The sequence below is a fragment of the Coturnix japonica genome, chromosome 27 (genome assembly GCF_001577835.2).
Source record: "Coturnix japonica isolate 7356 chromosome 27, Coturnix japonica 2.1, whole genome shotgun sequence".
Taxonomy (NCBI): domain Eukaryota; kingdom Metazoa; phylum Chordata; class Aves; order Galliformes; family Phasianidae; genus Coturnix; species Coturnix japonica.
Window position 1 is genome coordinate 2,736,392 of NC_029542.1, and position 27,356 is coordinate 2,763,747.

Consider the following 27,356-nt stretch of genomic DNA (forward strand, 5'->3'; position numbering starts at 1 on the left):
GCGCGTTGGTCGGGCTCGGCCGGTCCTTGGCTGCGGGCGGTCGCACAGCGGGTGTATGAGGCCGCCCGCTCCGCCGCCGGTCGCGCTGCGCGATGTGGCGCTGGATGTGGACCCGGCGCTGAGCGGCCGCACCGGCACCATGGGAGCGAACGGCACCGCAGTGCCAGACCGGCTCCGGCTGCCCGTGTGCTTCCTCGGTGTCTTCGCCTGTTATTTCTACTACGGCATCCTGCAGGAGAGCATGTGAGCGGCCGGAGCTCGGAGGGGTGGGGGGGTTTCCTTGTGTCGTCTGACCGTGTCTCGCTCTTGCAGCACTCGGGGTAAATACGGCGATGGAGCCCGGCAGGAGAAGTTCACGTTCGCGCTGAGCCTGGTCTTCATCCAGTGCGTCATCAACGCCGCCTTCGCCAAGCTCCGTGAGTCCGGGCTGTCGGTGGGGAGCTGCGGTGGGACTCACTGCTCCATCCCGGTTCTGACCCGCTGCTCCCCGCTGTCCCCGCAGTGATCCGGTTCTTTGACCCGGTCCGTGTGGACCGCACGCACAGCTGGCTCTATGCCGCCTGCTCGCTGTCCTACCTGGGCGCCATGGTGTCCAGTAACTCGGCATTGCAGTTCGTCAACTACCCGACCCAGGTGAGTGTTGGTACGGCTGGGGATGGGGCTGAGCTCGGTGCCTTTGGTTCCATAGTCACTCCATAGTGGGGCTCTGTTGGCCTTACTGCAGTGTGCAGTGATGCTGGTCAGCTCACCCTTGTGTTGCAGGCAGGATTGGGCTGTGCAGGTGGGTAACGTGCTCTCTTTTTGTTTTAACAGGTCCTGGGCAAATCTTGTAAGCCCATTCCAGGTAAGCAATGTGTGTGTTTCTGTGGGCTTCTCCTTTGGCTGATCTGAGGAGCTCAGCTGTAAAAGCAACGCTGTACTGCAGGATCAGCAGCCGTGCATCATTCAGCCCCGTTATCCAGGCTCTTAGGAAGGCCAGAGTGAGGGCTGAGGATGTGGGGGGTGATTCACCATATCCCTTCTTTGCAGTGATGCTTTTAGGTGTGACTGTGCTGAGGAAGAAGTACCCGCTGGCCAAGTACCTCTGCGTCCTGCTGATCGTCACCGGCGTGGCCCTGTTCATGTATAAGCCTAAGAAAGGAGCTGGAGGTGACGAGCACATCTTTGGCTACGGGGAGCTGCTCCTGGTGAGAGCTGCTGGAGCTCAGGGCTGTGTGTGGGGAGGATGGAGCTCAATGTGGATCTATTGAGTTTTGTACAGCAAAAGCACCCTGAGCTGATGGGGAAATGGCTTCCATGCAGTGGGTACCTCATTGAGTCTGAAGGATGCAGGTGTTTCTTTGCGTTGGTGTTTGAAACATCCCAAACAAGGGCCTGAAGGCCTTCACTATAGAGCACAGAGCTCCTCTGCTTTACTCATCTCCGTGTCTCCTTTTGCCAGCTGCTCTCACTGACCTTGGATGGGCTGACGGGTGTCTCTCAGGACCACATGAGAGCTCACTATCAGACCGGCTCCAATCACATGATGCTGAACGTTAACCTCTGGTCCACCTTGTTCCTGGGAGCTGGTAAGGAACGCCCTGCACAAAGTACATCCTACCCTGCAGCGCCGTGTTCTGCTCCATAACAGACCGAGAACACTTGTTGCTAAAGGACTTCAGGCTGTGTTCAGTGTCTGGGTGTTGATGCAGCTCTTCCAATGCCCACCAGAGGACACTGCATCACACACAGCTTCACTCCCCAGTTCCCTCCATGCTGCTGGCGCCTGCTGCGCTGTGAACTGAGGTTATTGCTCTGCAGGCAGCTGCTGCCTCTGGGTGAGTAACTCACACTTCTCCCCCCTCCTGCAGGGATCCTGTTCACCGGAGAGCTCTGGGAGTTCCTGAGTTTTACTGAGCGTTATCCCAGCATCATTTACAACATCCTGCTGTTCGGCCTGACCAGCGCGTTGGGTCAGGTAAACCTCCATCGTTCTGCAGCCTTCACTGGGGTTTGTTCAGCTCTGGTTCTGTGGGTGATGATACGATTCTTGCTGCATCTTTTTGTGTTGAAAAGAATCTGTTTGTTCTTTTCAGAGCTTTATCTTCATGACGGTGGTTTATTTCGGCCCTCTGACCTGTTCCATCATCACCACGACGCGGAAATTCTTCACCATTTTAGCGTCCGTCATCCTGTTCGCCAACCCCATCAGCTCCATGCAGTGGGTTGGGACGGTCCTGGTGTTCTTGGGTAAGTCTGCACAGCAGATTCGAGCTGTTCCCTCTGTTAATGTCAATAACACACAACAGGGGGGGGGGACAGCTATAAAGGTGCTGGTCAGAAAACAGAACCATATCAAATTCTCCTGATGGAAGAGTGTGCTACAGCCTTGGAGCAGGGGAAGAGGAACACGATGTCCATTAGGGATGTTTGGTTTCCTTTTGGCCATCACTGAGTTAGTGCTGTAGCAGCTCTTTGTATAACAGCTCTTTGTCTACCAGCTGTCTGATGGATGCAAAGATCATTTTGTCTCCTTGCAGGCCTTGGACTCGATGCCAAATTTGGGAAGGGAGTAAAGAAGACTTCGCATTGAGGAGATGGAGGATCTCTGCTTTCAGAATGGACTTTTAATTTATTGTCTTGTACCTCAAAGTCTGTTATGAAACTGGACTCAGGATCAGTAATTAGAAGGGGAATGTTTGGATTTTGTTTTAGTTTGTTTTTTTAATTACGAATCGTTTCAGTTTTAACCGTAATCAAAGTGTTCTGTTTGTTTCTGGAATCAAAGGTGCAGTAATAGATCCTAGCAGCAGGATGACATTCTTGCCTTAACAAAACAAACAAATCTTCATATCTTTATTAAAGAAAAGGAAACGATGGCCGCTTCTCCAGGACTTTAATTGTAGGACTTGGCTGATGGTGGGGAGGCAGAGCTCACCTTTCTCTACAAAGGGCTGTCACAATGATGTTAGCATGGTACAGCCTGGGAAGGATTAAATGCCTGTGTTGAAGATCAGCCTCTCTTCTGGTCGATTATATGGTTTATTTCTGTTCCATAACGGAGCTCATGGAGCAGCCATTGGACATTCTGCCATTAACGCAACGTGTTGCAATGTATTCTTCACCCTTCTGAACAGGCAACCCTTGGCATATGTAACAACGTACACAAAATCTGTTTAACCACCGGGGTTAAAATTAATTCTTTTCATCTCCCCCCGCAGAGGAAGGAACAGGATCCTCTGCTGCTAAACTTGTGCCAAGGTTGTGTGACAACAGCTTCTAAATGTTGAAAGGGCCCTTGTTAATTAACCGCCATCATGGTGAGCTTTCGCTGACACCCGCTCCTGAGCGCAGACCGGGTCCCCAGTGCTGTATGGGGGAGGAGCTGTTATCATAATGATGCCTTCAGAGTTGGAGAGCAGAATTCTCCACAGAACAAACTTTACACATGAAAGCACGTTTCCACCAGCTGTCACTTGGTCTCCATCTGTTCTGTGGCTTTGGCCTTTTGCCCCTCCAGATGGGATCTTGATCTCTTTACTGAGAGGCTGTTGTAAGTCTCCCTTTCCAGCCCCTTCTACCCCCCACCCCTGCAGTATTTCTTACAAATTTTTTTGGCCTCAGATTTGTTTTTCATTTCAATCTGTCTGGTTCTCCTGTAGCGTTACTCAAACAACACATTTCTTGCAGAATTAAACCTGAGGATATTAAAGGGTTTCTGTCACTCTCACCTCATTGCTAACTTGTGTTGCCTTAAAGGTCAAATGATAAGTAGCAAACAAACGTGTTCTCAGTAATAGAGAACCATGAAATAAAAGCTCCTGTGATTGAACTCCATGGATGCTGCTGGATGAACGTTGTGCTGGCATCTGCTGCTGCATGAAGATCCCAGCTTCCCTGAGAGCTGTTATCCTTCACAGTATGTCTAAGGTAATTAATTTCCATTTCATAAAAGGGAGCAGAAAAATTGAATGACTTTGTACTGTGTCATAGATTGCTTGGAATTATAGTGTTGTCTTAATGGTAAAGGCATCTTACCTCTGTTTGTAGGACTTGGTGTAGGGGTAGAGCTCAAACTGAGCAACCAGAATCAACACAAACACCCACAGTTTTGCAGACTTGTTTTTCCTGCTGTTAAGTAAGTGGAGGAATAACTCCTTTGTCACTGCGTGAAATACAAACACCTGAGAAATGCTGGATAAATCACTTCCTCAGCCACGTTCCTCCACACGATGAGGGAAATTATTCAGACACATCACCTGTGAAGTTACTGCTTTTCCAAACTCTATAGAGAGCTCTTCTGATTTCACAGAAGCAGATTGCTTGTTAGCTGTAGTTCTTTAGTCACCGATGCTCTTAAGGAAGTGTGTGATCAGAAATTGAGGGACTGAGATATCGCCAGCGTTTCTCCACTGCTTTGTCAGTCTGTTTGTGATGTCTTTAATTTACAGCACCTCAAGCCAAGTTGCTTCCTGAGGACTGGGTGGGAGGAGGTAACCTCCAAACTACTTTTGAGTAGGTGTTAGGAAGACCAGTCTCTATTCCTGAGCTGTTCTTCTCTTTCTGCCCTGAGTCCAGCTGTAGCTCTAGCAGAAAGGGTGTCTAATTGGAAGAAGGAAAAGACTTTGCACTGCTAATTGATTCCTTAACCACGAAAAAGAAGCTACCGTGGGCTCAAGGGATGTTTTCTCAGACCCACAGATCTGTCTGTCCTCTCCCTCACACCGCAGCAGCCTGGAAGACCAGCAGAAATTAAAAAGCTGGGAGCTTTCTAGGGCCTATTTTCTAAGCCAAGATTTGTCTTTCCCAGTATCTTCAGCTTGTCTGTATTCAGAGCACAGACATAAGGATCAGTCTGCCAAGAAGGAAGAAAATAAAGGAGATTTTCTCTCCTGATTTCTGCAGGCTGCCTTGACCCACTTTAGCTCTAAAGCCTATTCCTGGTATGGCTCCAACTTGGTTCTCGCTGCACCTCCACATCTTAGTAAGAAATGCTTAAAGTCGGCTCTTGTGCTAACCCTGAGCCTGAATCTGTTGGATTTCTTTGGACAGCTTGCTGTCTTTGCTCCAGACCTCATGTACTGCGAGATCCCAGAGGAGGCAGCAAAAGCAATTCAAGAAGCTATTTTCAAATGAGCACTGGCTTTTTTCATGGCCGATTTTAACAGCGCTGCCACAAAACAGGTCTCCAGCTCTGTGAGCTGCCAGGAGGGCTGCTGCAATAGCTCTCCCCAGTGACAGACTGATTACCACATTCTCAGAAGCCTGCCTGGTGGCTTCTGCTGTATGTTCCTGCTTGACTTCAGCTACCTCCAGATAAATACAAGGGAAGTCCAAAGAAACTGGGTTTACTACCTAATCAAGTTTTCATCCTGTGTTGCTTGGTATTAGTAGAAGTGTTAGTTCCTCTTGGAGGCACCTTTTGCAGAGGAATAGCTGTTAAACTGTTCTGTTGGCTTTGTTCTTGTCTTGTAAACAGCGGCAGTGTCTTCAACCAGAGGGCAGAAGGCAGAAATTCAGCTGGAATGCTCAGATTTCTGATGAAGTGAATAATGTTTTTAGTTGGAGCTGACTTGCCAAGGAGTTACTAAAGCAAAATCTTGAGGCTTCCTCCTTTGGTAGCAGATGACAGACCTTCCTTTGAGGCGAAGGGAACTCAGTCACGTAGGATTTGAATTTAAGTGTCTTAGAAAAAGACCTGCAAATACAAAACACAAAGGTCATACAAATTAGGCAGCCATTCCATCCTGCCTTTTTTTCACTGAGTCTTAAGTCCCAGCCCTGAGTCCCTTTATGACTCAGGCATTTACCAGCAGGGGGAACTCTTCTTTCAATAGTTTCCATGAAATAGAGAAAGCAACAAAAAATGCTCCTTGCCTAATTGGCAATAGAACTGTACTTCCAAAGTCCTTGGTTTACAGGAAAAGTGTAATGTTGAAGTCAAGGTCTTCCTCCATTTTTATTCTGCTTAATTTTTTGATCATCAGGAGAACTATGCTGGAGTTGTTAAAAGCTTTGAGACAATGACTACAGCAGGACAGCCCTCCATTGCAAACCACATGCCTATAAGTGTGGGTGTACCTGCCTATCCTCTTGTCCTGGGATCACACAGTTAGCTGCCTTCATGCACAGCAGCAGCCATGGGCTCTGCGGTTGATGTCTGCAAAAACATTTCTGCCAGAATTCTCCTAGGAGCCCTGTCAGTTGCTGGTGGTTCCAGGGAGATGAGAAGTCATTCTCACACTGAGAATAAACAGCAGACAACACTGCGGCAGTGTTTGTGCCTGTTGTCTCTCCAGGAGGAACTCGTTTATGTATCAATGAAGAAAGGTGAAGTTTTATTTCATACCTAACTGAGACATGGCGTTCACAGGGGGGAAGGCTTGGCAGCTGCTTTCCTTTTTCTTTCATCTTCCTTGCCTTCATGAGTTCCTCCTGCAATTCCATCAACAGGTGCTTTAAAATGATGTTTAGAGTGCATATAGAATAGGTTAGGTGGTACTGTGTGCATTCCAAGGTGCATGTCGGTGTTTAACACTGGTAATCTGCTGGTTATGGGATAGTAAAGACTCAAATGACAACAGTTTGAGGGATAGCAAAGCTACCAGTGCTGCTTTGAAATTGATGAGTTACCAGTCTTAAAGACACTACTAAGAAAACCCCATCCCCCTAATGGTAAATGTTCAGAACAACTGGGATCTGTTCTGTGCCACTCAGTTAAGGCTCAGTGGTTATTTGAGCTTAACTCGCCGGCCTCCACATGCTCTTGCAAAGGAAACAAGAATTCCTATCGGACTTCTCAGACTGAAAAGAACACGAAAATCAGCCATCTACTGGGGAAAAACATGCCAGCTTTGGAGTCCTGTTTCAGCGTGTGCACAGTGTCAGGGCAGGAGGGAGCGGATGTGTGTTGGAAATACATATTCTCATAACATTTCATACTTAGAGTTATAGAGCATAACTAACAGCATTTCAGCAGTGGTGAGGAGATGCATGTGAAGAACAGGGAGGACTGTAATTACCTCAGACTGAATCTGCTACAGCTGGATGTCACTGAGCAATGAGGTGTTTACAGTTTTAAGTATTTTAAGGAAAAAAAAAAAAACACTAAAATGCAAATGGCATTTAAGGCTGGAGAAATTAAACATTCCAAGGCAATAAAATCTCAGCCCCTGCGTACTTTTAAACAGCAGAGATCATTATCTCCATCTTCTGTGGTCACGGGTAAAGCAGGCAGCTGAGTTTGTATCTCCTGGCAGTTTGATCGCCTGACACTCATTAGCTAAACTTCTTAAAAATCACTTCTCAGAACAATGCAAACTGTTTTCCTGGCAAATATTGCCTCTCTGGTTCATTATCGGCTTTGAAGAGCTGGACCTGCTTTCGAGAAAAAAAAAAATTTGCAAGTTTCTTCCCTGATTGAAGTTATTCTCAGAGCTGTAGCGTGACTTTCTCCCAAGGTCTTGGCAGATCTCATTTAGGGAATGTGATAGGCTGTAATTTGTTAATTCGTTTTACAGTGAACGTGGCAGGAAAAACAAAATCTTGGGCTTAGGATTGAGAAACAGAAGACTTGCCCTGATGGGCAGATCCTGCCCCTCCTTTCTGCCCTGCGTGGCCATGCAGTAACCCCAGCAGCTAACTGTGTTTCTGTATGACCAGCTGGGCTGGCAGGAGGGTTCACATCCATATCTGGAGAGATCTAAAAGTCAGAACACAAAAAGTACAACTGAATGACAATCTTCACTAAGTAACGAGGCCTGGATTCTATCAGTTGGATGCTTTAAATTAAGTGACTAGTTTTAACATAAGCTTCACTTTATCTGGTTTAAGGATAATGTTACAAGACCGCAATCTATAGATACATCTGTAGAGTACATCCAAAATATCACAGGGAGAGCTTCACTTCTGGTCAGGCTTTGTGACTTCTGAATGCTTGGTTTTGAAATCACTTCTCCAGGAAAGAATTTTCCATGCAATAACTGAGCACAACTTGAGATGAAATGAAACACTGGAATACACATCACTGCCATTCTGGCTGCAGTAACTTAATGCAGTGATAGTCATTGCAGGACGGCTAATGAGAAGGTATAAACAAAGAACTGATTAGCTCTGATTAGTTCTGTAAGGACATTTTAGAGTAGCATCCCTTAAAGCGAAGTACTAGAGTTTGTAGCCTTAGGATCAGATTCAGAACAAGATGACAGCTCAGTAACTAGAACATCGAACAGCTCTTAGTTTGTGGATACTTCAGGAATCCATACCTGCTATTCCCTGCAAGGTCCAGACTGGAAATGCACATTTACTTTTTCCCTTTTACATCACTTTTCATTGGCCTCTGCTGCCTTCTTAGTTGATTCACCTTTTCTATTCTTCCCCAGCTATTTGAGCCCTTTAAGCTCATTCATACTTTCTGTCCATGCTCCATAGAGTGAATCTTATCCTGGATTCCCAAGTCTTTTGTACAATTATCTCTCTGTACCTGCAGAAGAGGAAAACAGCAGTGATAAAAACTTTAAACTCTGTTCAGTCCACTCCCGCTTCTCTACTACAGAAGATTGCTGTGATAACATTGAAGATTGTTTATGGAGAAAAGGTGGTTTGGATGAATTGGAAGAGTTTCGACTATGTTGTGAGCTCCTCTACTCTGCAGGTGCCAGCAGAGTTAACAGCATCTTAGAGAAAGGAAAATAATTTCACAGACCATTAGGGCTGGTGGGAAGCAGCAGGATCAGGTTTTAATGAATACAGGATCAAAAGCATCTTAAAGCAAAACAGCCCTGCAAACAGGAGCAGGCTCATCAGGGAAGATAGGGGGATGCTTCTAACGAGAAACAAAGGACCAACTCAAAGACGTTTGGGAGTCACTTTCTCACAATTGTGCATCTTAAAGTATAATTTACTCTTCTCAAAAACTAGCTTTGATACGTTTCCAATACATGTAAAAATAGCGCTACCAACAGATTCCCTGCAATTAAAGCTTCCAAGTCAGAATTTTTCCAAAGGAGGTCAAGATTCTTTACACAACGTTTGTTTGCTCACAATTAAAACTAGTTTTGAATCACAGCCATGTTATCGAAGTTAAACTGCCTCCGAGTGTTTTGAAGTCAGGAAAGCAAACTGGCAATATGCAAAGCAATAAGCTCAGCCCCCACGGGGTCTGTGTGTCCCAACACTGTACCAGGTGGTGGGACATCATAGAGGTGCTGATGGTGGTTGAGTTTTGTATTGGTTGTCATGAAGTTTACAAGTGGGAACTCTGCTACAGCAAATGGATCCTTTCACGTTCCAAGAGACATAGAAGCTGTTGAGAAAGCACAGTGCCTGAGGAGTATTGGTAGCTGCAGTTGTTTCAGTCATGGTTTTCAATATATATGCATGGAACCTACCTGTATTTTTCTGCATCTCTGTTTGGGACTAAAAGCAACCACTATCTAAAGGAGCTCTGGTTCCCAATTCTGTCCCTTTAATTATTATGATTTTAATATGAATAAACTGCTCAACTTCTCTGTGCTTCAAAAAAGGTTTTTTCAAGACAAGGTATGTTCAGCTCACCTTCCTCCTTGGTGCAACACTGAGGATTAGTTAATTGGTACAACAGCTTGAGAAATGTCTTTAATTATTATTTGATTCATAGTTAAGGAACAGTTGGAGTACTGGGCTCTTGTCTAGCTCAGTATTTGCTATTCTGTTGCAAATTAATTTTTGAGGAAAAGTGATGCAGAAGAAAAACTCCTCATTTCCTGTCCCTGGTGAATCCTCAGACTTGCTTGGTTCAAAGAAGCCCGGATCTCAGAAGCTTTTCCTTTCATCACCAACCATATCAGCACTTACTGTTCTCTAGTGTGCTCTGCTAGTGCCAAAGCTTGGGCTCCTGCAACAAGATAATAACAGCGTTGGCTTTGGACTGGGCTGGGAGAGAACGTGACATTTTCAAGAGGATGGAGAAGATACCCCAGCAGAAGCCAGACTGCAGGGATAACCTGTTTGATTTTTAAACAGCTACAGATCTTACTATTTCACAATGAAATAACATGAAGTTGGTAATAGCAGTGTTCTTTTTACATCCTAAATCAAACAAATAACCGTAGCCTTAAGCCAATAAACGATCCTGTTACTTCTCATGAATGCTCCACAGCTTCCCATCCGCATTGCATGTGCAAAACGTGCTTCGTGGATTTCTCCTCAGCATAAGAAGAGGTGAATCAAGTAACTCGCAGCATTTCTTTGGCTGTTGCATACATAAAAGCCTCATTAAGTCTCCCCAGCGACTGGAGATGGATTTTGTTTCGAATGGTTTTGTTTGTTTTTGTAACAAAGATAGCAAATACGGGAAATAATTAAATAACTGTGTTTTCATACTCTCCTGCTCATCAGAAGCCTATATGAGATTTTAATTAGTGCTGCATTTTCAATAACTCTCTATCTGTACGTGTTGCAGATCCTTTCCTGGATAACAGGGAGATAATTACGAGAATCCTGTTTTTCAGTCTCTCACTAAAGGGATGGCTGATACATTTAATCATGATGTAGAAATGCTGGCAGCTTTCTCTGAGTTCAGCCTCTCTCTAATTACATTTCGAGCTTTTTTAGTAAATTGAAAGGGAAAACGTAGGAACAAAATAATTAAAACCAAAGAGGAAGTGAATATTAAAAAGCAGGAGCTGTTTAAAATTCTTGCACACAACTCCTTCACGGACATCAGTTTAATCAGCTTTGTATGAAAATCAAGCTCACGTTTACACAAAGCACTTCCAAAGCTTGTGTACTTTAGTATTCATTGTATAATGTATCATATCTCATATCATTTAGGTGATACTGGGAATTATACCCAATACCCCCAAAGCCTTGGAGGATTTGGTACTCCCACATGCACACGCTCCCATTAAACATATAGACCAAGCACTACCTGTGCTTAGGAATCCTCACTAATCGTAGCACTGAGTTGTGTTAAAGGCAGAAGGCAGAGCTTGCAAAGGGTGGCAGCACTTCACAAGCAACCCCACATTACCTGTTGATACGAAGGACTGCTAAGATTACCTCTTCATTTTCACAGATATCCAGCTTAATTTTCTACTTCCTGGGAACAAGAGAACTTTGATCAGAAGAACATAATAAGCTGCAAAAGAGGTTGACCTCCCTGCTGCTACATAGCACACGGGCAGCCTTGAATTAAAGGCAGCATTCCTATTCATTGTATTCCCCCCCACACACACACAAGCCTCATAGCTCCAATCCAATGCAGCAGAGGATTGGGGGGAATCTTTAGTTTTCTCCAATATTGGTGCTTTAATTCCCTTTTGTGTTTCAGAAGCACAATAGTAGAAACTGAGAGTTTATGTTACGAACCTGAAAGCCAAAGAAAAGAAGAAAAAAAACAGAATGAAAATAAACTAATAGGAGAAATGTGTATCCAGAATAGGAATGGTACGACCAATTCTGTACTTCCCACGAGGCAGTTTTAGAGCATTTCTTCATTACAGTGCAGCATTACCTGCTGTTTTGTCACCATAGGCAGCAGTTTGTGAAATGAAGGAACGAAGCAGGGTCCAAAAATCAGTTGTGATTTGGATGAGATGCTTGCCAAGAAAACCCAGGATGCTGCAGAAAGCGTTAGCAATAAAACAGGCAATATTGTCTGAGTCAGTAGTGGACAAATGTAGGAGCCCAGGACGTAGATGTTGTGCTATGAGAAATTCCATTTTCCATACAAGAACTGGATAAGAAATAAAGACAATGCGTTTTTTGGTTTAATTGTCATCGTGATACATATTTTACATCGTGATACATATTTTACAATGCAAAATCAACTAAAAACCTTCCTAATTTCAGTCGTAAATAGCTTTTTCATCACTTGGTACCACAAATCTACTTCATACCTGATAAAGGAGCCATTTTTCAGTGCAGAAGCACACTCTTCTAACTACATTAGCTTTCATTTAGCAGTCTACATATCCACCACACACCACGACACCGAAGAAAACCTGGTGACTGAGAACGTGTAACGCACTGCTACCAGCATGCAACGTGATTTAAGCATACTCAATGATTTACCATTGCAAAACACCACATATAGATGCAAACCCCAACACAACACCCTGACGCCAACATGGCGGCCATCACCTCAGAGGGCGGCACGCGCTCCCCCAGCCGACGCCTTCCCGCCTTTTTTTTCCCGCCCACCCCCCAGGCCGCGGCCTGGCCCGCGCAATGCGCATGCGCAGTGATCCCCGCGGCGGCGACGGCGGCGGCGTATTGGGGGAACCCGGATGTGTCAGTATAGGGCGGTATGAGGAGACCGCAGGGGACAGCAGGCAGTGCTGTCCGTCTCAGGTGAGGTGGGAGGGGGGCTGTGCGGGGGAAGAAGCTGAAGGAATCGGGTGAGGACTGAAAACCGACACAGGGATGGGGGGAAGGTATTGCCATCCCCCCCCCATACACACACACAAACCGCTTGCGGTATTATTGGGAAGTGAGGGACCCACCCAGGTCTGCCACCATCCCCACACAGCGGCAGTTTAAATGGCGCTGCGACAGGAGTGGCTCCTTGCCAAATAGTGAGCTATTGAACGTAAAGGGGGACACCGAGTCATACTGCGCATGCGCAACGGCGCTGCCACAAAGTGAGCCGCAGGGCGGGGGGGCGAAGCAGGAGGGGGGTGAGGTCGTGTACGCATGCGCGGAAGCCAGAGGAGGCAGCAAAGTGCGCATGCGCAGGAGGGAGTCGGACGCTCTGAGCTGGGTCTGGTGTGAGGGAATGCGCGCATGCGCACAGCAGCCTCGAGCGGAGGGACGGTTAGCGCAGTGCGCATGCGCGGTCGGGAGGGGAGAGCTGGGAACGGCCATATCCTGCCCGGCAGGTCGGCGCATGCGCTGTGTGCTTCTGCGGGGACTTGCGGAATAGTGAGCCGAGTGGTGTGTGTGGGGCCGATACGAGGAGGAAGACATGCTGCCATATAGTGAGCTCCAGCTGCTGGTGTTCTCCTAGGGGGGCCGGCTGCGGAGCGGGGGGGGCAGAGTACGGGGGTAACCGTCCCCACTCGCCGTACCTGCTGGGGTCGGGCCGCTCTGCCTTCCCCCTGCTGCCCTGAGGGGCTTCTAGTGTCGGGAGGTAAGAGATGAGGGAAGGGGGCAGATCTAAGGGGCTGTGGGGGGGGGTGGATGGGGGGGAACGGGGCTTGAAGTGGAGTGGGAGAAGTTGTATGGACCCCCCTGGGGGGGGCTGCTGGGATACGGGGTGAACATGTGTGGGTGGAAGGGAACGAGGAGTGGAAAAGCTGTCAGAGGTAAGAACACATCGCCATAAAGGGCTGACAGGTCCCGGCCTGGCGTGGAGCACAGATGCAATGCATTAGAGCTCACGGTGTGGCCTCGAGTTGGGCTTTAGGCCTCGTGGGGCTCAATGGTGCAGCATCATCGTGCGGGGAAAACACACGGAGAACAGCTGGGAATGTGGATAACGGGGGTCTGGTGTGACCCTACAGCGAGTGGGGTCTGCTGGTGGTGCGGCAGTGCTTGTAGGTGAGAGCTGTGTTGGTTGTGATAGATGGTGGTAGAGAGATAACGTGTGAATCTCGTGGTATTCCCAAAGCTGGTTGTGAAACCTGGATGTTCAGGTGGTGTTTTTTTTATGGGGGTGGGGAGGGGTTTTCTTGTTTCTTTTCTGTCCCTTGCTGTTATTAGATAGGTGCACGTATAGGAAAAAATCATCTCTTGTGAGCTTTTATTTTACTTTGTTGGAGTTGTTTGATCGAGATTTCGCTCTCGTTTGTGCTTTTTAGTGATAGGACAAGGGGGAATGGTTCTAAACTGAGACAGGGGAGGTTTAGGTTGGATCTTAGGAGGAAGTTTTTCACCCAGAGGGTGGTGACGCACTGGAACAGGTTGCCCAAGGAGGCTGTGGATGCCCCATCCCTGCAGGCATTCAAGGCCAGGCTGGATGTGGCTCTGGGCAGCCTGGGCTGCTGGTTGGTGACCCTGCACACAGCAGGGGGTTGGAGCTGGATGAGCACTGTGGGCCTTTTCAACCTAGGCCATTCTATGATTTATAAAGCAAAACAACAGTACCTGCCTTGAGATCATAACAACTACTGCCAAGTGGGGTATCCTGATTTAAAGCTGAGTGTCCTTATTGCTGTTGTGAGACCACACGTTACAGCTGCAGATAGCAAACAACATGAAAGCAGAATAGCTGTGTTTTGCCACATGGTCTCAATGGGCAGAGCCACCACTGCTCCCAAATGGTGGTGGAGCCGTTTAAAGAATTACATCTTTTGACAGTGGTGTTTAACGTGGGTTTCTGGCACTGTTAACAGGGTGTATTAGACCTGATGAATGTTAACACCAACTCCATTCACCAGAATTTCCTCTCTTTAGTTTTTCCCTGAGCCTGTTTGACTGGTGGGGTGTGGGTGGTGGGGGTTAATTTCTGGACTCAGCTGGTGTTAGCAACACTGTGAAGCCAGTTTGTTGCCCTGTGTGATTTTCCAGGCACTTCAATAAGAAGAGGGACTTCCCAGCTTTGTTCTTGGCACACCCTCCTGCTCAGTGTTGTGTTGTTCTGCTGCTGGCCTGCGAACTTGGAACTACCTGCTTTAATTCCTGCTCCTTCTGCAAAATCCAGCACCCAGCTGCTGTGTTGTTGTGTCACCACGAGCTGTTGCTGTGTTACCAGTTGCATTCCTAGGTTCACATTTGAAAGTATATGCTGTTAAATCCCCTCTCTCCTAATTGTCTTCATAATTAGAGTATTATATAAGATGGTGCTGTGTTGCTCCTGTCTTATACTGCTGCTATTTTTCTGCTTGGCACAGGGAGGAAATACAACAAAAAATATGTTGGTTTATATATATATATTTAAGCCTTTATGGAGAGGATCTGAAGGTATTAATTGTTGATTCTCAGGTGATGAGCTCCTCGTGCGGAGACTTAAGTAAAGCATCTGTCCCAAGATCTGGAAACACATGACAGTGCAGGAAACCAGCATGGGATTAAAGTACTCATGCTTTAATACGCTTCCCATGAGTAGGAAAAGAAGCTGTTGTCTTTATAAACCATATCTGTAGGTACATTCAGTGCTTCTTTCTCAGTTCTCTGTTCTCAGGTGTCCTTTTACCAAGCTCTAGAGGGAAGGAGTTGAGTGATTCTGGAATTCTCCTCTTGCTGATACCTGGATATTACAGCATCCATCAGATGTCGCTTGCTTATTTCACTCCCTTCTGAATGCTTAGGACACTGAATGTGTAGCAACAGCCCTCCCAAAAAACACTTGGGAGTTTGCTTTATTCTGAGTCAGCCCTTTGGCTGCAGGCAGGAGTGGCATGAGATGTAGTTGGCCTTACAGCACTGAAAGTGATATCCATGTTGTTGAATGGACACAGCCTGTCTGGCCTTTCAGAGCCTGTGTTGTGGTGGTGTTGTATGGCTGTGTGCTTGGAAAATGGCTTTTGCTGGCAGTGTGCTGTGTATTTAAATGGGGCTGATGTGATGCTTGGGCTGCGAATCGTATTAACTGGTATCAGTGCTAAAAAACTGAGCCAGATAACAAATCCTTTACCTTCAAAAAGGTCTGTCCTGTTATATGCCTTTAAGTATCTCATATACAGAATATTCACTTGAAAATACACTTGTTTTTACCCTACAGAGCCTCATAAGTTTGGTAATAATATTTCTTAAAGTATATGGGAAGGTTGGGAGCTCGGTACACTGAAATTTATTACATATTGAGAAACATTTTGTGTTGCTGGATGTGTGAATTTCTGTCGGGCGTGTAGTTGGATGCTGGGATATTTAAACTGCTGACTGCTGGGTGAAGTTGTGTGAATCACCGCTCTTCCTTTGGAGCTAACGTGGCACCCTTTCACTTATAGCTTAATGCTTTCCTATGTGACAGCAAACACAGCAGGTCTGAAAAGCCTGGTGGGAGCTGCAGAACTTTGAGCATTAAACTCTAATAACTATCAGGATGCTGGGATGGTACTTAGATGTTAACAAAAAGATTTCTTGCACTGTGTAATTGCTCAGGTTTGGGGTTTTTTCCTGCTTTCTATCAGAATAGTCTTATTTACTCAATAAACAAGCATCTCTCAAGTGTGTGTAACAGGTGAGCATCTAAGGCTGTGGAAATTACTCATATTTAAGCAAAACAAGCTGGAAAATGAAGGTGGTCTAGAGAGGAAGTCATGGATCTCAGAGCCAAACAAGGCTCGTGGCACTCAGTCAGGTGCAGGATTAATGAATGTGGGTCTAGTTCCTGTTCTGCATTCGTTCTTTTCTCATTGCTGGAGAAGTTTGTTCAGCAAATCCTAAATGATTTTTATTTATTTATTGTATATTGTATATAGCAATGAGGGCCTTCATGAGATGATCAAGTTTGTTTTTCCAGCTTAGGCTTTAAAACCAGCGAGGCCTCCCTGAAATCTTCAACCCATTCTGATTTCAAATAGAGGATTTGCCCTCATCTGAAAGGAAGCTCAGAGCTGCTTCTAGTGATGAGGCTGGAGAGCAGGTGGAGACAAACACCCTCAGTCTGGGGCTGCTGTAGAGCAATGCAGAGGAGCTGCCTGGCTGCCTCCCAAGTGTTGCTGCATGAAGAGGCTGGAACAGACGCTGCCTGCGCTGATGTAAAAGTTTTCAGTTAACTTGGCTTTAATCATGCCTACAGATGAACTGTTTTGTCTGTTACAGAGTGTTGCCATGTATATATATATATATAAATATATTTAAAACCCTCCGAAGAATCTATTATCTTAGAGTAGAAACATCACACAGTGCTCCCTATGTGCATGTTTGAGCTGCCTGTCCCAACCAATGCTTCCAAATGAGAACAGCTACATTGGGGGCCTTCGTTTCCTCGCTTGCATCTTTTGTCCGACCTCAACAAGTTGTGATTAAAAACCGCTCACGTCGCTTTGATGGATTTCCTAGAAGTACTTGTGGCTGCTGAATGAAATTCGGAGAATATTTCATTGCTGCATTTGAGATGCAGGCTGTTTTCTTAAGGTTTCCTGCTGGCTTCTGCTTCTAGAGAAGAATACAATGTGTGTATATGGGTGTTGGGAGTCCAGAAGTGTTGTAAATTGCTTTTGTGAAGGTGAATTTTGCCTTACAACCCTCTGTTTTTTAGCAAGTGGGATTACAGGGAAACAACCCGAGTTTAAATGTCATAAATATTGATTCAAATGCTTCTGCAACCTCCTGCTCTGAGCTTGGAGCCCACCTTAGCAAAGCTGAAAGAGACAGAAGTCCTGGTGTTGTTTGATAGCTACAAATCTTAACTTCTGCTATTTGCATTTGTCTCTTGTAGCAGGTAACTGGTATTTCTTTACTGGATAAGATTACCCAGCAGCTTAATGAGTTTTGCTATTGATGGGGGGAAAATAGTAGGAAGGTTTATTGAAGTGTTATTTACAATGGTGGAAGGGGAACCAGGAAGGAATGGGAGGCAGCAGTAACTTAGTTCTCTGAGCCTGTTTTAAGTTTTAAGCAGCTTTTGGAGGTGGCTTGTTGCTGCAAGAAGGGAAAATAACATGATGTATCTTTGGGGAATTTATTTTTGTGCACTTTTTGTATTTTTTTTCCCCTTTATTTTCTTTAAAAGATTCCATAAATAGCTCATGCCAGCATCGACTTAGAATGTATGACCAATACTAAAAGTTACTTCCAAGAAGCTTCCTTTGGGATTTCGCACTGAAAACACAAATGAACATCAATGCCAAATGCAATGCTGGGAGTGCACCTCACTGCCCTGCTTCCCCATTGCCACTGATACAAACAGACCCAGCTCTACCCATGGCCCTTCTTCCCTCTGTTATAGCAATGCACTAAATATAGAATCCCGGAGCTACCAACATTTTTCTTTGTTCTTTGTCTTCCTAATTAGATAATCTCGGGTTTGAATGGTGAGGATATTCAAATAGGGGTGTAGGCGAATGCCGTGATTGGGTTATTTTCAGAGTGTGATTTATGGTCAGCTGTGAGGGTTTTGATGTTAATGTGAGTTAGGTTATTAAAGCGGTGCTAGCAGCACCAGCAGGCCTTATTGAAGTGGGTGTGATGAGTTCTCTAGAAAACACAGCGCTGATTCATGAGGAAAATGAAGCTGTTTTGGAACTGGAAGTTGGTTGGGATTTGGTTCTCATTTCCTTCCTCTATTTTTTGCCTTTTCATGTTGGTGTTTGATCTGTTCACAGAAAAGACTTAAGCAAAGTGAGAAAAGCAAGCGAAGGACTCTTCCTGCCCATAGAAATACATGTGGGAGAAGCATCACCCGACAGGACAGGCAAACAGGAGTGTTTGCAGTGCTATTTATGACCTGTTAGGAATAAGCTCTGCAATGAGCTTTCTACTGAAATGAAGCAAGCTGCTGCCTTTATTTTTCAGGCATCTCCAGAAAGGTGGGATTTCACACTGATTTCTGAGGGTGGTTCCATGTGTGTGCTCTTTGGCACTCACTCAATCTTTACATTCAGCAGTGAATGTAATTCTTACAAGCATTTCAAAGTCATGCTGCAATTACAAGCAGGTGAAAGCAGCCAGTAACTCTATACCTCGTTTTTGCCACGTGTTGTGATCTCTAAATTTATTACTTGAAAGCTCCATTTCCACAATAATAGTGGCAAAAACAGCATTTCAGCTCAGATTGGTTTTGATAAGCTCTTAGGAATATTAATGCAAGATGGCAACTGGAAAACATTACATGAAGACTTACCAGATGTTTGTATTGCTGGAAAGTTGATCTGAACTGAAGGTTTAGGAGGGGGTTTTGGTCTTGGTGGCCTGCAGTGCCATTGGAGTGTCTTAGTGCTGCTTGGTACAGTGCACCAAAGCAGAATCTAAACTAAAAGTGCTCATAGGCAGTAACATTATCTGCCTTTTTAAGATGAGGAAGGCAGAAGTGTGCTCGATTCAGGAGTCGTGGAAGCCTGGATCTCCCGATGAGAGGAAGAATGGAGGTGAAAAGCACAGTAAGGGGAGGGATGCTTGCTTGGAAGAATGTGATTACTTCAGCATGTGGATGTGGTTGTAACGTGCTTTGGGTAAGTTATAGTTGGGGTGAGGTGTGATTAAGGGGGGATACGCTTCTCTGCATCTGTTCAAACGCTATTCAGAGCAATCTTAGAAGAATGCAAAGCTACAGCTTAATTTAATGGCCACAGAGCTGAGAGGAGGATTTGTTACAACAGGGATGGATATCTGCAGGACTGTTGGCTGCTTTTTACCCCTGACTTCATCTGTCTTCCTTGGGTTTGGTTGGTTGGTATTTAGCTGATGTTTGGGGAAGAGCTGGTAATTGGGCTCTAAATGGTGCTGGTATTTCTTTCACTTCTTACATATATGTGTAAAACTTGTGCTTCTCCTCACACTGCTGATGGTGGTTCCTGTTTCATTTCCTCTCAGTTTCCCATCCTCTAATAGTTTCATACAAATGATGACTTGTATAGATAAACCACCTTTTTTTTCTTTACTTTGTAACAGAATTAGCTTAAGGAAACTAAAAGAATAACTGACTTGCAGTGAATTATGTGGGATAAACTGGATGGAGGTGTATGTGTGTGTCTGCATCAAGGCTATCTTCTCATGCAGTGTCCATAGGGCCCTGCTGTGACCACCAATTAGGGTGTAATAATAACTTTGGTGTAATAATAGTGAAATGGAAGGCTGTATTTTTAGTAACAGAAGATGCCCATCCAAGGTCCTGAATGCTGCTAACGATGTAATGGAGGCAGCTTGCAAGCAGAATTGGGAATGATAAATGGTGGCTTAAAGAGAGAAGCAGACATTCAGCTCTGGGAGAAATCTCCTGTTCTGTGTTTCCAGAAGGCCAGGTTATATCTATGTGTTCTGCATCCCAAATGAGACCTTATGGGCTTTTCAGCCTGTTAAGCATATTCCAGTGACTGCCAGTTCGTTCCTTCCCATCTCTCTGCTATGATGGAGATTTTTCCTGTCGTTTTCTTACTGTATTTGAAATGAAACTCCATGTGTCACTGTGAGTTGATGGGTAAGCTCTGTGTTTCCCTATGAGCAACTTCATCCTGCCTTTGGAAGAAATTAATGTGCTCTTTAGCAAAGTTGAGTCATTTTGAGACCTGGTGTAGAGTTATTAGTTGAGCTGATAACCCTCAGCTCTTTTGGATCGAATCCCTGCTGCTGTTTTTGACTGCTGATTCCTACAGTGGATGGAGCTTTGAACCGAGGTGTCTGGCTATGGCTGCTAAGTCAGGAGGTAATTAGTAGGACAGGGTGGCAAGGGGACATTTCCTGTGCTTGAAAAGGGCCTGGTGTGGCTCTCATAAGGAATTCTGATATCCATATTACTTACTGCATGTCTTCTTAAAACCTCTTCCTGCACCACTTTATAGTCAGCTCCTGCTTCAGAGGTGCCAGGCTGTTACTAAAGGCGTGTGAACTGGTAAGGCATTAAGTGTTCATGACCAAATAAATACCGAGGGGGGGTGCCTGCTGATTTCAGAAACTGCATGCATGGAGTGCATTAAGTCAGCTGCTGTTCCCTTTTAAAATGTGTTTAATATCGGTCCATACCAGAAGAGCTAGTCAGTGTTTGAGGGTGGAGTGGCACACAGACGTTGCTAAGGCACACTCCTAAGGTTGTGTTTAGTGAACTCATGTGTGTGCTTGGCAAGCAAGGCAAAGTGGCAAATCTTTCCTTACCATTTTTACAGGAAAAAAATAACAAGAGAAAAAGATACTGTATTTATTTTATTATGGTTTGAGCTGGGGATATGTTCTGTTTTGATATTTATTTATTTATTTTTTCTCCTCTGTATTAAATTGCCTCCCCGATGGTCTGCAGAAAGCTTCGACATGCTGTGCTGGAAGGATTTTCTAAATAATAGGAAATCTCTAAAATCTAGACCCTATGTCTCCTTTGGGCCTTTCCTAAAGGGTAACGAATGACGTGCTGGCATGCAGCAGTTCTATTAGCACGCTGTCACAACTCTTATTACCACCTGCCTGTCCAAGCCATCTGGGAGGAAAGGACATAAGAGATAGAAGTGACAGTTACTCATAGGAAATTAAATAGTCTTGTGTGTCTTAAGCTCATGTATGTGTCCAGCCTTTAGAGCACAGTTGAAGCAAGGTGGAGGTGATAGTTAAAATCCAGTGGAAATGCAGAAGGTATCTATAAAACTTCTGATTTTTGTTCATGAGGTTTCATCATCTCTTGACTTCCCCTGTTATATGACTGATGGCTGCACTCTTAGGGAGTATGTTCCTTGGGCACTGTGGGGATGCAGGGTTATGTCTGCATCCAGGAAAGCCCTCAGCGTGCTCCAACAGCCGTGATCAGTGTGCCATCACAGCATAGGAGCCAATGTCTCCTCATTAATCCCTGATTTTTGTGCCAGAAGCGAGGTGTTACCACTAAATTTAATGTCTTTGAGAAAGCTAAAAGACTCCAGCGGGTCTCTGTAATCGCCTTCAGTGTTAATTTTGTTACTTAATTGATTCTGTGCACTGAGAAGCCAAAGTTTTCCTGCAGAAAACTGCCTGATGTTGCTAAGTCTGTGATGTGGAAGTAAACCAAACTCATCATCACTCATACAGCAGTGCAGGTGAGCAGCTTTGTGGCATCACTGCAGAATAGAACCCTGGCGTTGCCATGCAGTCCCGGCTGTTGGTTCTCAACTGTTGGAGTGTGGAGGTGTCCTGCAGTGATCAGCTGTGCCTGAATCCCTGCAAGGAGAGAGAGCCAAAGAGGTCTGAAGCTTTGGATTGTAATTCCAAGCGCTGTTTTGACTAGGTATGTCAGGCAGTAACTGTATTTCTAGGGGGGGTGGGGAAAGGAAAAAAGAAAATTAACATCATATCCTATTATCTCTTTATTATCTTGTTTATTTGTTATTCTTTCTTCTCATCAAGCTTTTCTTTTAGGCTTAGCATCTCATTGTGTGCAGGCAGGTTGCACTCAGCGAGCTTAGGGAACTTCATCCTTTCCCTGGCTGCCTGTTCTGTGGTGGTTGAGTTTCGTCCCTGTTGTTTGTGCCTTTGTGACTGGGAAACCTGCAGTGTAACAGATCAGTACAGTACTATAGGTTGATACAGGCAGTAGAACAACCTGAGCATGGAGTTCAGTGCTTTGTGAACCCAGAGGGGAAGGAAGAATCATGGGTCTCTCCTGTCTGCCATTCAGGTCTCTGGGAGTTGTTAGGCCTCAAGTTTCCACTCGTCTTTATATTATAGATTAGGTTATACCTGTGTGCCAGTATTGTTGCATACTTTCTGCAGGTGAGTATAACTCAAAACCAAGTAAATGGCCATAAACTGAAGTGCAGACTAAGGGGAGCCTTTCTTAAGAGAGGTCTGGTCTGCTGGTGTGAGACTCTTCACATGAAAGTGAGGAGTATTGAGTTCAAGTGGTAGCCTCAGGGTAAGCAGTAAATCCCAAGTCAGGTCAGTAATCTCCTGGTTTTGGGCTCCTTGAAGGAAATGATAGGCTGGGTTTATTCCTGTGAAGAGCTGGGATATTGAAAAAAATAAGTGGTGGTGGTGTATTGCCACCTCAGGAAATAAATGGGAGCAATTCCAAATGTTTTGGTGTATAATACAGCCTATTTTGAAGGTGTGGGGGAAGAGAGGAAAAAACATGGGAAGCGTGATTGCTTTAAGTTGCAGGCAGTGAGTTTTAGCAGCAGTCTGGAAGGTTGTTTTTTCTGCTATTAATTTTTTTGTTGTTCTCTTCCCTCCTTTTACCACAGTGTGAATATCTGACGTGACTTTCTTCTGCTGAATTGTGACGTTCTGTTTAATCTTCAAACTGGCGATGTCAAGGGTGCCAAGTCCTCCTCCTCCGGCAGAAATGTCGAGTGGACCCGTAGCAGAAAGCTGGTGCTACACGCAGGTGAGACTGCACTGTGCTGGGGTAATTCTTGAGGCAATTAGAACCTGCAGCAGGAGGTTGGTTCAGAACAAATGGAGGGGCTGGGTTTTCAGATAATGTGGGATAACAGTGGGCATTGCCATTCAACAGGGCAGTGATAGATCGTTGTTCTGTGACACCCATGTTGGAGTGTGGATGTGTCAGGAGGAGTTCTGGTGGTCCAGCTACTGCTGGTAGCTATTTCCAGACTCTTCTCTTGTGTCTGGAGGTTACTTGGTACGCAAATGATTCTCGCAACTTCCAGGGTTTCAATTTTTGCCTTTTAAGAGCTTTGTCTTCTATGACCAGTGTGAAAGTGAATGGCCTTAAACCACTTCTTACTCTTGGTTTTAAGATTAAAGTGGTGAAGTTTTCCTACATGTGGACCATAAACAACTTCAGCTTCTGCCGAGAGGAGATGGGTGAGGTGATCAAAAGCTCAACGTTTTCATCTGGAGCCAACGATAAACTCAAATGGTAAGGCATACGGAAGTGAAGTTCACTGTGTTTCTATAACTGTGTGGAAGAACTTGGGGGTCTATAATAGAGAAGTTGTTTAGGGGAAAAAAAACCAACCATAAACTCGTGCTGCACACAGATTCTGGCTTCCTTGGTTGCACAACATGCAGGGAGTACTGTTGCTTCAGCACAGTGTTTGGACGCAGAACAGATGGATCTGACCATTAGATGTGTTCCTTGTGTAATGGAAGACGTCAGAAATTGTAGATGCTACAGCTAGGAGGGAGTCTGCATCCTGCCTTAATGCAGAGGCACAGCATGGAAGATTAATAGTCTGTTATAAATTATTTTCTGTCTTAAATGACTGATGTTCGTCTTGGCAAGCTCTTGGAAGCCAATGTATTCTACAGCCAGGGTATTCAAGCTCCACTTCAGCCTCTAATACGCCATGTTTTAAACAGCTAATTTTTGCATGCACTCTTATATTCTCTTTCCTGCATTTTCAGGCTGTTTCTACTATTACTTTCTCTTCTTGGCAGCTTTTTATATATTCAGAGAGTTACAGTAATTCCTCCTATCATCTCTGTATTTTCTATTTTTGTTTGCCCAAGAGTTTCTGCTTTTTTAAAGACAACATTTTTACCCTTTTAAAGTCCTTCAAAACCTTTCCTGTTTTCCCCATGGAAGTGTTTCAGCATTCTTATTTAAATGTCCTTAGTTTGGATGGCGGCAAGCTATCTATTCCCTTATTTAATTTAGGCCTGTGTGTGTGAGAGATGATTTGTGTTCCCTTCCTTTGGGTGGCAGGCCTGTGCTTTCCTCAGACTGCTTTTTGTTATTAAATTACTTCATTTTATAACCTTTGCAAGTCAGATTTCCTTCTCATGCTTTGGTCTTTCTGATTTTTGTCACTGTGTGTTTGAGCTGCTGTCTTTTGGCCTGTTTTTTTGTTGTTGTTTTTCTTGCTTGCTATATTCTATGTCTAGCTTCAGGTCATAGAACTGCTTATGACTTAGCCTTTTCCTGCCTTTACTACCTTTTCTTAACCAAGGAGTAGTTTTCTCCTTCTCCCCCCCCGACCCCCACTGTTGTTTTTGAGAAGCTTTCAGCCTTCTAGAAATGATGTGTTTCCTTTGAGTTGCTCCCTCTGCAATTTTAACTGTCATTCCTTGGCAATTTTGCACTCCTTTCAACCTTTTACCTCTGTTGTGCTATTTCACCATGCTTTCTGTTGTGTAACATTGCACCCCCACATATACACCTCCTCTCTTCCCCAGCCCTGTGTGTTGTTTTTTTTTTTTAAGTGATTTACCCATGTTATTACTATGGTATTAATATCTGTCTTGAAGCCGTAGCCTGAGGCTGACTGCAGAGCACAGTTCCACTCTGTTTAGCTGTCTGTTATTTCCTTGTGGTTCAGTGGTTGGTAATCAGGACAGTACATTTAATCATGAAAATTCCACATTGCCCTTCCTTTGAAAGTTGTGGATGCCCTGCCAAAAGCTGTTCATGTTCTCATTCAACTGCCTGCTTCTACAGGTGTTTACGTGTGAACCCTAAAGGCTTGGATGAGGAGAGTAAAGATTATCTATCCCTCTATCTGTTGCTGGTGAGCTGTCCAAAAAGTGAAGTTCGAGCAAAGTTCAAATTCTCCATCCTGAATGCTAAAGGAGAAGAAACAAAAGCAATGGGTGTGTAAAAACACTTTCTATCTGTACGGGTTGGTTGTTTGTCTTCTGCTGTTTGATCAAGCAAGTGGTTTGGCTGTTGTTTGAAGCACTGGGTCTTTCTTTCAGAGAGCCAGCGAGCGTATCGATTTGTACAAGGCAAGGACTGGGGATTCAAGAAATTTATTAGAAGAGACTTTCTGCTAGATGAAGCCAATGGACTTCTTCCTGATGACAAACTCACTCTATTCTGTGAGGTAAGCCTTCCTCTGCTGCTGAAAGAATAGCAGTTCCATTAGCTTCGGGTAGATGTGACCTTATTTTTCATCATTGCTTTTAAGGCGTCAGTGGAGTCAGGAGGAGCAGTGGCTGTTTATTTAACACTTAGATTTTATTTGTGTCTGCTTGTGTGTGCACCTCTGGCTGGGGTGGCTTTTTCTGTGAGTGGTTCATTGCCTTTTACTTTCATTTGGTTTGTTGCTACTTTATATGTCTTTTACCTGTAATGATAGTAGAAATTAAGCACGTTTTTCTTCATGTGAAGAAGACAAGTTTGTTTTCCTCTGTGTATCTTACAGAAACAAAAAGCTAAGCTAAATGAATTCCACAGTAACCACAGCTCTTGTTTGTTGTGTTATTTTTCTACAACTTCTTAGAAAACTCACACTTCACTGATTTCAGATAAAGATGCAGCTCTTTCTAAAGAGAGAGATTTATGTTCAGAAGCCTTGATGGGGAAACCTAAACTTCCTAATTTAGTGTCTCCTGAGCTTCTGGTGTCTGTTTCTCTTGTCTTTCTTAACTGCAAAATCCCTCTTGTCTTAAGTTTATATGGTGGTATTAGAGGAGAAATCTATGCTGTCTGGGAACAGTTTGGAGAGAACTTTCAACAGCTTGTTTTTGTTTTTTAAGTCTCTTAGGATGTAAACCAGTGTACCATATGCTCTCCTAACACTTCTCTGCTGGCCGCAGGTGCCAAGTGGTGCTGCTACATCTGTACTTCCAACAAGCGTGTTTTGTTAGCAGTACTTGATGACACACTTGTTATGTGGAGATGTATCAGGACCAAAAGGTTGCTGAGCGACTGCTGCGCTTTCTCTTTGCTTTACTAAACTTTAAAGGAAGAAGCCTTCTGCCCTATGCACAGGGCAGCTCTGAACTCATAACGTGTTGCTGAAGATGCTGTTAAGACAGAGAACGCTGATCGTTGTCAGTCATTTCCAGTCTGACCTCGTTTGCTTAAAGTTTGGAGGTTCTTCCACCTCTGTTCTGCAGATGGGGTTGATTTGCTCATATCTCAACTGCTGTTTCAATTATATTCCAGCATCACAGGTGAACGAAATCTGATGAATCTCAAAACAGAACAGAGTTCCTGAATGTTACAGCAGTAATCCTCCTCTGAGCAGTTGCTGTGAGAGTTCCCTTGTTAAGCTGTTGAAAATAGCTTAAACTAAACCTTAAATTCTTTGACACCTGAGTCTGCTCAGTGATTCAGGTCTACCAGCCTACACTTCTATGAAAAGCCACGTGGTAATTTGTTTTAATGCTGGTAACGGACTTTGTTTCATATACAAAGGTGATTTGTTGATTTAAGACAGTTTGCAGGTATTTTGGTGGGTCTGTGACCAGGGTTGGACTCCGGGGGATTGGCATCTTAGAGATGCTTTTTAATGAATCTGAATCGATTCTTGAGTCCTTGAGTCTGCGTTAGTAGAAGTTCCAGGGCAAGAAGATGTTACAGCAGTCAAATTAATGACAGAGAATATTACCTTCCTCTCCATTGCTGTGGCTAATCATTGTTAGTGCCCTTTGGCAAGCAGCAGCTGGTATTTGCTTGTTCTTGAGGGTCATATAGTTTGTGTGCAAGATTCATTCACCCAAGAATGCCCGCCCTCAGAAACCCACTGGGGGTTTCCCCCAAGAGCTGGGATGTGTGCTGTCAGCAGTCTTTCCCTAATAAGGTGCTTCTGTCATCTCTCTCTCCCTTCATAATTTACTTCTTCTTTTGCTTAACTGGGAAGCTTCCTGTGCTACCCGTTGTTCTCCTCTGGCCATTGATATTAATAGAACTGAAATTTAACCTGAACCTGACAGCAACTCCAGCAAATGGTTTCCCATATGCTTCCTTGTCAATCAGCTTGTTCCTTTATTCTTTGTTATAGCAGGGTAGTATTAGTCATTCTGATCTCTTCTAATTTGAGTCTGCTGCAGAAGGCGTATGATTTACTGCATGTTTAACAATAACGGTTTGGTGCTGAATAGACTCTTAACTGTTCCCTTTGCGTGGGTTATTCGTCAGCTGGTTTGGCTGCATATGGTCTCTGCCTGGCCATGTCTGGTTTAGAGCAGGTGGTCAGGAATCTCAGCAG

At 44.7% G+C, this 27,356-nt stretch overlaps 2 protein-coding genes and 1 long non-coding RNA gene across 8 annotated transcripts in view; 2 read left to right on the forward strand and 1 right to left on the reverse strand.

The window, feature by feature from the left end:
• Window positions 1-25: 25 nt before the first annotated feature.
• SLC35B1 (solute carrier family 35 member B1) lies at window positions 26-3,694 on the forward strand. Its single transcript, XM_015885700.2, has 9 exons — window positions 26-243; window positions 313-416; window positions 503-633; window positions 814-844; window positions 1,030-1,187; window positions 1,442-1,568; window positions 1,851-1,957; window positions 2,076-2,229; window positions 2,520-3,694. The coding sequence occupies exons 1-9, from the start codon at window positions 56-58 to the stop codon at window positions 2,570-2,572; spliced, it is 1,053 nt and encodes a 350-aa protein (XP_015741186.1). The 5' UTR covers window positions 26-55; the 3' UTR covers window positions 2,573-3,694.
• On the reverse strand, window positions 2,699-12,541 carry LOC107325147. Of its 4 annotated transcripts, none has more exons than XR_001559621.2 (5): window positions 12,034-12,159; window positions 11,474-11,695; window positions 10,991-11,059; window positions 9,535-9,853; window positions 2,699-8,461 (listed from the first exon to the last, which is right to left on the reverse strand). It is a non-coding gene; the product is annotated as an uncharacterized LOC107325147 (long non-coding RNA). The 4 variants fall into 4 exon arrangements; XR_004305431.1 differs by having other exon boundaries at window positions 2,699-6,414; window positions 8,244-9,853; XR_004305430.1 differs by lacking the exon at window positions 12,034-12,159 and adding an exon at window positions 12,465-12,541 and having other exon boundaries at window positions 6,875-9,853.
• SPOP (speckle type BTB/POZ protein) overlaps window positions 12,189-27,356 on the forward strand; it is a 21,588-nt gene continuing 6,420 nt past the window's right edge. Inside the window, exons 1-5 of one of the 3 annotated variants that reach the window (XM_015885698.2) lie at window positions 12,189-12,312; window positions 22,701-22,843; window positions 23,217-23,338; window positions 24,860-25,011; window positions 25,117-25,244. In XM_015885698.2, the coding sequence (XP_015741184.1) occupies window positions 22,766-22,843; window positions 23,217-23,338; window positions 24,860-25,011; window positions 25,117-25,244 (480 nt within the window). In that variant the 5' untranslated portion in view covers window positions 12,189-12,312; window positions 22,701-22,765. Of the gene's footprint in view, window positions 12,313-12,799; window positions 13,091-21,891; window positions 22,020-22,700; window positions 22,844-23,216; window positions 23,339-24,859; window positions 25,012-25,116; window positions 25,245-27,356 lie in introns of those variants that run through there. The other 2 variants (XM_015885697.2, XM_015885699.2) reach the window with 2 other exon arrangements.